The 9,399-nt window shown below is 37.3% G+C and overlaps 1 protein-coding gene across 1 annotated transcript; it reads left to right on the top strand.

Moving 5' to 3' along the window:
• The first annotated feature begins 987 nt into the window (after window positions 1–987).
• LOC139734975 (cilia- and flagella-associated protein 300-like) lies at window positions 988–6,685 on the top strand. The gene is made up of 7 exons (XM_071645751.1): window positions 988–1,100; window positions 2,300–2,381; window positions 3,103–3,175; window positions 3,723–3,889; window positions 5,051–5,223; window positions 5,830–5,896; window positions 6,554–6,685. Exons 1-7 carry the CDS (start codon window positions 988–990, stop codon window positions 6,683–6,685), a joined length of 807 nt encoding a protein of 268 aa, XP_071501852.1.
• The last annotated feature ends 2,714 nt before the right edge of the window (window positions 6,686–9,399 follow it).

Below are 9,399 nucleotides of genomic sequence, written 5' to 3' on the forward strand. Positions count from 1 at the left end.
GTGACAGCTCCGGCATTTACCGCGCGCGTACCGGCGGGCGGAGCGTTGATGTTTCCGTGGGATAGCGTCCCTAGTTTCACGGCAGCAGCAGTACGCCTAGACAGAAAGATCCGTCTGTCCGGAGGACTCTTTTGTATTTTGCCATTAACGCCGTCCTCCGTAGACAGACGGAAGGTTGTAGTACCCATTGCTGTGTGGATGTTCTTAACCACTGTCTCTATGGAAAATTGGGTGAGGTACCTCACCCTTCTCGATTGCGTCTAATTCACGGCCCTAGGTCGGCAAATTTAAACTTGAATAGTTAAATCAACTATTCAAGAACAGACTACACTCACCAGATTAATGAATAATCCAATATTTCGGTCGAATTTTCAACGCAAAACACACATCAACCAGCCCGTCGCGTCGTCACGTTCAAACTGCAGAAACATACAGTATGAATCTATTAGCCAATCACATGCGAGGTAGTTTCTACGTGTTTTTTTTACTTAATAAAGTACCTCGCATGTGATTGGTTTACAGATTCAAAATGGCGACTTACAGCTAGCGAACGGCGATGTTGCGATATGGATAAAATTTCTGCATTATAACCGCGTTACTGTGAGTATTTCGATTGCAAAATGTGAGAAATTAACCCCAAATATTGCTGCATAATGTGTCATATCATGTCAAACTTGTTTAAATGTAAAAAAGCTGTCTGTAATTTGGTTTATCGTAACGTTTTATCTGTGCGCTACTGCCACACAGTAGCTGGCATCATTGACTTCGGTCTGTATACGGAGGGGATCCGTGAAGCCAGACGCAGTCTCCGCGGAACATTCCCCGACGGACAGATACAGACCGATCTTTCGGTCAACAGTACGCCCAGCCAGCTACTACTTCACAGACAGCAGGGTTACATAATTACGTTGGCTAGCATTCGAGTGCAATTGCAAGTGTGTTCAGATTTTAAATCGCGAGATCTCCAAATCTAAAATCGCGAGCAATATGACTTCCAGCGACGTGAAGAAACGAGAGAAAAAGTTCAACTTTATGAACATCGATACGAAGGAGTGCCAGACACTAAAGAACACAGACGTGAAAGACCTGCTGATGAAGTGGTAATTATTTGACTCTGTAATTTTGGTGAATGTAAAGCCAAGGTTATGCCAATGCGCCATGGTGGCTGTTATTATTATTCAAAGTAACTTGTTGTTTGTAGATATCTACCTTAAATGGTAAGCCAACTCCCAAACAAACTTAATAAAGTAAAATTGGAGCCTAGCAACCACTCTAGCTAATAATGTCAATGATGTGGCCCTTTTTACTTGCACCTGTCCTTGTATTATAAGCACCGTCTGTCGAGTACTGAAGACTACGAATTAACAGAAGTAACGTTAGAAGTAGAAATACTATAGCATTTATTTGACCAATTTGACCATTGGTCTAAATCTTAATTGTCACGGGTGGTCAAATTTTGTCACGGGAGGTCCAAACTTGATGTAGGTTTTGTTTTGTTTTTTTATACCGAGTGTAGCCTCTAACATGTTATGGTCTAGAAGTCTACTAGTTAGTTTCTGTCCGTCTAACCAGTTGTGTCCTGGATATCATTGACAATGATAATTGGAGGCGGATAGAACCTCTATGTACATGTAGCCTACAAATAATGTACAAAGAGAAATCAGAATTTTATAAATCGTCAAGTAAGTCTCCTTTGTTTGATTAACAATTCATGATTTAAAATAGCAGCATTCAATATACAAAGATGCACAACCATGGCATGAGTACCAGTTGACCAGACAAGTATGTCTAATTCCGCGAAAAAATTTCTCATTTATGATGATGACATTTGCTTGGTCAAAGCGAAAAACTGACCCAGCAAATGTCATTATTAAATGAGAAGTTTTTCGCGGAATTAGACATACTTGTCCGGTCAAGAGTACCAGGTACATATAGTACCAGTTGTTAAACATGGAAAACAAAACACTATGATTTTAGGAAATCAAACATAACTGTTCATTGATGTCTCACATAATGTAAAGACCCTAAAATTGTTGGGTGGGGGGGGGGGTTCTTCTTGTCTTCTGTCTTTTGACTCACAGTTGTTAGAGCTTGTCTTGAAAGAGTCCTGTGAAGTGAGTAGTAGAATGTTTCTTGTGTGATTGTAAAAAGAGAATGATTCCTAATACTATATAGTCCTTTGCTTTACCTATAAATGTGGATAGAAGTTTGAACTGTGCACTTGTCCTGGAAAGATATTTAAGTGACCCTGCATCTTTGCTCTGCCCTCCAATGATCTTCTCTCAAATCTCCTCCACAGGGGAATGAAGGGGCGATTTTGCATGCAGTATTTCAGCTACGACCAGCTCTTCCAAGTCTATCAGAAGGATGATTTCATGCTGGTAAGGGAGCGCTCATCAGCACATCTTCTTCACAGAGACCAAACTTTGGGAAGATCAAGCGAAAAAATGAAACATGGAACCCTATTTCCCTGATGAATCCAAGGGCACCACCAGCATTTCACTCAATTATGCATGTCACAATATCAATTCCTATGAGCATTTGAATGTACTCTTAGAAATGAATAGGAATCAAGAGTCTATGATGCACATGAAACATTCATTTGCAAGATAGATATATGTGCAGCAGGTAAAGTGTCGACTCATGTAGGCCCTATGAACTTTCTGCCAACCACAGATGGCCATCATTTTAAACCTGTACAGAGTGTTGCTGCCAACCTTCCATCCATGTAAGGAGCTGGCAATTATATGAATATTTGGTACTCCTCTTACACTAAGACCCGAATTCACGAAGGTGGTTTAAACTTAAACCATGGTACAAATTTAGACCATGGTCTAAAATAAGCGTTAAATAGGCGTAGCAATACATGCGCGCATCAATGCACTTTTTTTTACTGGATGCCTGTTAGCGTACGCAATCTGTCAATCATATCTACGCAGAAGAAATATACATAAACCATGGTTTAAATTTAGACCACCTTCGTGAATTCGGGCTTATGGGTTTACCAATTATGGGGCAATGTTGTTATCATACGGGAATAGTTGTTACTTCTTGTTGCTGTTTTTGATTTTCAATTTTGATTTCTCTTTGCTCGTCTTGCAGGATTTCTTCCAAGACCCTGTTGTCATGACAACACTCCAAGTCTTGTCAGACAGTGGCACCTGGGGACCAGCAGGTGAATACAAATCTTAAATGTTATGTAATATTCTGTACATGCCATATATTTTGTGAGTTTAATGTTTTTGTGAATCGGGACTTTCCGACAATTTCACTAAGTGGTTAAATTCACAATTGTGGAGTACAGTATTGAACGGTGAAATATATGTGTGCACGTCACATTCATATCAGGATCAGAGTTTTCACATGTTTTTAAATTTGCAAATAGCACCTGTCTTGCGAAATTCGCGAAAATAAAAGCGTCGCGAAATACTCGGCATAAACAGTATTGTTGACTGCCTGTAATATGATGTCGTACTTGCTATCAATATTTATATCATGCATTACCCATTGCCACTCACACAAAGGATTGATTGTACAGAACACGTTATGTGCACCAGAATTCTTGGTGATGATGAATTTTCTTATAGAACTTTCTTGTAATTTTCAAAATGCATATTCATACAATCAAAATTGCTCTATCTTATTCCTGATATTGAGTTATTATTATCTCCATTTTCTGCTTCATGTATATCTCTTCTCTCCATTCTCCTTTCTGCCAACAGGTTTCACTGCGGAAAGAGTCGAAGCCACGCCCATTCCATGTTCTGTGACCTCTATGAACTTTTTTGACCGCCTTGAGGAGGAGGGGCTTGTGCGAGAGGGGGGCAGAATCGTCAAGTGCTTTGATGAGTTCTACGAAGACTTCACCATTTCAGATGAAGTTCGAAAAGTGAGGAAATATTTCCTGTTGACTGTTGCCGCATGAACCCCTATTAAACTGTCTTATACCTGTGTACATAAGAGAGACATGCACAACCTTGTCACTTTGGCACCTCCATTGGCACATGACACGATTTGCATCCCGGTATAGCTTCCTTGGAGCTGCGAATGGGATTACTGCAACAAGTAACAAGTAACAAGTAATTTTTATCTTTATTTATTTATATATCTACTTATTTTTTTTTTTTTTTTTTTGTCCAGCACCTTTGGGAGTATGTGATTTTGAGAGTAAGGAGCCTTTGATTGATTCATATAAATATGAATGCTGCTCCATCATTATCATTATCATCATCATCATTGTCATCATCATCATTGTCATCATCATCATTGTCATCATCATCATTTTCATCATCATCAGCTGGATCCAACCACCACTCATACCTCAAATTGGTTGCTTTGGTTGCTTTGGTCGGTCAGCCTTGTAGAGTTGGGACAAATCATAAATAACCTATTAATGAAGCTAGTACAGTGTATTAATAAAAAATCATGTAAAGACATTTCAACGATCCAACATCTGATGAGTTAACATTCTCTGAGTAAAATGAAGAAAAGACTATGTAACATGCTGATGTCATGTGTATGAAATTCTGTGCCAGAAGCATTTTTATCATGTTTGAGTATTTTTGTGCCTCCATCTGACTTGGGTGCCCCATCCCATTCCATGAAGGTATGTATTTGCGGTGTTATTATTACTGTAGACATCATCATTTGTTTTAAAATGAATTTTGATATTATCAGACACTGTGTTTTCAGAAATTTTGTGCTGACAGTCATGTATATTGCTTTCATCTTGTTTCACATTTTTGCATTCTTAAACAAGTCTCCTGAGTTTCCTTTCTCTTCTCTTGCACTAATCTTTCTAATACCCAACATTTACAATGTATTTCTTTTCGGTCTCTTTCTTACATTATCTCTCGTCTATATTTCAATGAATATTGTAGTTATGTTTTTTTTTTTCTTCTTTTTTTTTTGTCGCAATTATACTTCCTACTCGCATTGTTCTGCAATTTGTGCTATATTGTTGCATAAATTATTTTCATTATATAATTTTTTTGTTACGTAATCATTCAATGAGAGATGATTTCTCTTATTCCTCACCCTTGCCACTCAGATGATACTGCTGGAGGACTCGGATAACTATGAGATTTACTCGGACACGGAGCGAGAGCAGTTCCTCTTTCTTCTCTTCCAGCACCTGTGTCTTGGAGGAGCCGTGTGCCAGTATGAGGACAGCATCACGCCTTACCTGGACACCACCAAGTCGCTGTACAAAGAACTCGTCAGGTAGGTCAAGGGTCAAATCTCTTGTAGACTCATTCCCAGGCTCCTGTCGTATAAAGCTCATATACTATTCATAGCATAGATAACTAGCAGCATTTCTTGGAACAGAAAGGCAGCAGCCTATCAGTTGTGAGGGGTTTTGCATGGCAGTGTTGTAGAAAACTGGAAGAACTTTCTTAATGACCCAGTATTTGTCAATGGTCAAGTTTTAAAATTAATGTCATATGAAACTACAAAAGATCTTTAATGTCAACACACATTTGAGTTTTAAGAGTGAAATTCTGCACACTTTTATTTATGTACCTGCATTTATTTATCTTTTTTTTTTTTTTTTTTTGGGTGGATGAACTTCCACAATTAGAGTTCTGACCATTAAAATTTAAGGAAAATTATTTCATTCATGAGTAAATTTGCCTCCTAGCTGCTGAAAAAAAAAGTCTGAAAAAAAAACCTCCATGTGTTCTCCCTCTCTGTGTGGTTAGTATATACACTCATGTTCTTTGCTTTGAGGAAAATTACCTTTTACCACTCTGTTAATACATCAACTTAATAATTTCCCCTAGCAATAGCTTCTTAACCCTACAAAGTGTTATTTGTTCTACCCCACAGTGTGCAGAAGGATCCCTCTACAAAAGAGTTGAGAATAACGTCCAGTGTTTTCAAAGTGAAAGCTTGGGTAAGTCCACATTTGTTTTGTTCAGTTTTTCTTTCTGTTTGTGATTGCATTGTTTGACATCTTAAGCCTTGTATATGCAATGTTTAGAGTTTTCATTATGTTTTGTGTTGTTCCACTTTGTACATCCCCAGACAATATTAGCATGACACACTTTGTGTATTTCATTGTATATTGAACTTCATTTCAATTGAAAGTCACTGGATGAACTGAGGATAGATGCACCATCAAAGCGACATTTTGGGTATCTATCTAAAGAAAATGGTAATAATAATAATTTTCCCAGCAATTCAGGAATATTGTTCTTGACGTGATATTTTCAAACGTACTAATTTTTATCACCCTTATGCATTTTTAACATTGTGCCAAGGAATATGATCATACATAAATCCTAATAATTGCTTTGCAGTTGCATAAAGTTGTGTTCATTTATAGATTTCATATGTTCCAAGTCTGATATTAATGTTAATTGGGAATCTACAGCATTCAAATGATGGATTAAATTCTCAGACAATATAACATACTTATCTCATGCTTATGCCACATAGCCGATTATACTTTCCTCAGGTTCCAATTCCGAACCAACATGTTTATCTCATCATTTTGATCAATAAAAACAAAGAAAAAAAATGAGAAATGTGTGGTTTTTCTTCTCTTCAGGACAAAGACGATTACCAGTTCTACCCCAGCGACAAAGACCACCGCCAGACATTTGCGTACTTCGTCATCGATCCCCTGAAGCGCCATGTCACTGTCTTCTACCACCTCTTTGGCAGCGGCATCTTCACGTGATGATAGCCCCACCTCTGGTTCTCCACATGCACCTGCCGTGATGTTCAGATGGGAACTCTGTCGTGATTGGAACTCTTTTGAGATGTGTTTTGGGGTATTGCAATAGTGTACCCTGTGAGGTATTAAAGTAATGCCTTGTGTTGGAGGATACATTACGAGAATGTAACCAACAAGTAGTACGAGTGGCAAAGAGGATAGACTACAAGTCTGCACATGCAAAGCCTGCAAGAGAGAAGAAAGGACTCCCTTGAATAGATCAGTTCGTAATTCTACTTTGCGCATGAGCAGAGAAAGGTCATATGTACCAACAGGCATTTCGATTTGTTAAATTCACTGAGATAAGCATCTGTGATGTGATGATTGTTCAAGTAATTCTTATTTAAAATGGTGCTTGCCAGCACATCCACCTGACAGCAAGCCTGGCATTTGGCAATATAAAAAATGTTGTTATTATATTCAATACAAAACAATGAAATTGATGCCTGCTATAATGTCAAATGACGGACTATTCTGGTCACTCGGTCTAAAACGTTATTCTTTGTTTGAACGCAAATTCTACATATTGTTACTTCAGGCAAGCTTATGCATTATGCCGCTTTGAAAACGAGTGAAGTGCGTAACCAACTGAGAAAAAAAGAAAGGTCATTTGTACCAATGTGTACATGAGCTTTAATAAATACAAACTGTCTTATTTTCCTGACGTAGCCTCGCATTTCCTCCAGAATAGCATCTCACACCATGCAGGTCAGAGTTTATGTCATTTTACAGTCCACAAAGGAAGCACACGTGAAGTTATTGGGAGAAGACAAGTTGCAATGAAAAGTATTTATATTGGAACGTGAATTTGCATTCACACAAAATCCTTGATAGTTGGTAAATGAAATGTTTTAAACATATTTCTGCTTGGCTACTAAAATCAGCAGTTACATATGTGGTTTGTATTGTCCCTTCCATAGTACTCCTGAGCATTTTTTCCTGGAATAATGTATCACTACTTTCATTTTTTTGAAATCTATTTTTGCCCAGGACTCCACACAAGATATAGTCAGCACAAAGCCATTCATCTTGAAATTCAATAGGATTTTTAAGAAATTGGAGAAAAATAACATAAATTTTCTAGTAATTTCCCTGTGGCTTTTCTTGTGCAGTGTTGCTTCCATATTTTTTCAACTGTTACTTATTTTATTTGTGTGATTTCTTGCATTGACTGTAAATATCATGTTTTAAAAAGATATCAAGATTATTATTATTATTATTATTTTTTTTTTAGGGTACTACATAAGTCGATAATGTGGAAGTGTATGGATGGTTATCATATCACCTTGAAAACCTTTTTTGAATTAAAGAACATTCCAAGCATTTTTATTGTATAGGACTACCTGCCTCAAAAGTTACCTATGATGTTCGTTTGTAATATGAAACGAGTGTCGATGTCACAGTGTCAAGTATGGTGCAAAGGCATACCTCCTGCATTTAATCCAAATATATAAACGCAGAACTAAACTTTGAGGATAAATGTCAAAAACATGCTTTCAGCTATTTGAGATATACAGTATTTTCCAAATGAGCAGGGGGGAAAAAGAGCTGTCATGGCACAGTTGATTAGAAAAAGGACTGTCAATCCAAGATCCGAGGTTCAAGTCCCCTGACTGTAACAGTAGCGCCCTTAGGCAAGGCACTCTATCATTGCCTAGTCCTTTGGAGGAGACTTGAAGCTGTTGCTCCTGTGGGTGCTCGCTTCCAAATACACTGTAGTCACTATTCCCTTAGCAGCCAAATAAATATAGATCATGCAAATCATTATAATTTTACCAAAAAAAAAAAATGCACTCTATGTAGTACCTTTTTTTGTGTTCATTATCTGTTTAGCCTGGTCTTGTAAAATTTTTGTCAAAGATTCAGCCTGTACTTAATCAAAATTGTGGCACAGCATATTAACATTTGGCCTTGACCTTGTCACCTTGACCTCAGGAACACCATATTCCTTATTGTCATAAGTTTTTGTTATAATGTTTGTAATAATAAATGTATTATTGTCATTATCTGCACTTGAACCAAGTTGAAGTACTTTACTTGTGGTTTTATGAATGTGCCTGTGTGCTACATGGATGCTTATGCAAATAGGTTTATCCAAATATAACCTGGGTATTCAAAAAAAAAAAAACATTTTCTCTGGAAATCTACATACACCTGTATTGTCATTGTGGAGTTAAAATATGTACTGCCTGCTTATTACTAGGAAACACCTACAAAACTTTATTTTTTAAAGCAATGAAAATCAATTTTTACAAATGTCTTTGTGATGCATTTCATTGCAATGATGGGAGTGGGATTTAATTCTGTTTTCATGTAATCATTATTTTGCTGGAAACTTCATAGTAGCCACTACACCTTGAGAATCAGAACAAAGAAAAAAAAATGCAGAAAATACTTTTATATCAATTTTGCTCTGCCAAATAGCTTAGAGGCAGTCAACTTGCATTCAGCTTTTCTGACTTTACTCTCTTTCTCATCTTTAACCATGATGCCAGTCAATTTAAAGTGACAAATGACAAAATCAGGACACAAAAGGTGTTTTTGGTGTTACAGAATTTACTTCCAGACAACATTTACACTCTTCATGAAAGTGCCTACCATCAATACAATCTGCACATGACATTCCCACATTGTACAAGTGTAGATTAGCAATGAAAATTGAGAAATTGGAAAATCCC

This window comes from Diadema antillarum, unplaced genomic scaffold (genome assembly GCF_040938485.1).
Source record: "Diadema antillarum isolate AM-2024a unplaced genomic scaffold, OU_Dant_1.0 seq00000561_RagTag, whole genome shotgun sequence".
Taxonomy (NCBI): Eukaryota; Metazoa; Echinodermata; class Echinoidea; order Diadematoida; family Diadematidae; genus Diadema; species Diadema antillarum.

Bases quoted from the DNA above. Each gene is read 5' to 3' on its own strand.
- LOC139734975 (XM_071645751.1), top strand. From the start codon at position 988: ATGACTTCCAGCGACGTGAAGAAACGAGAGAAAAAGTTCAACTTTATG. The intron at 3,890-5,050 runs GTGAGGAAATAT...CTTGCCACTCAG, and splicing joins TTTCAGATGAAGTTCGAAAA to ATGATACTGCTGGAGGACTC. The intron at 5,897-6,553 runs GTAAGTCCACAT...TCTTCTCTTCAG, and splicing joins TTTTCAAAGTGAAAGCTTGG to GACAAAGACGATTACCAGTT.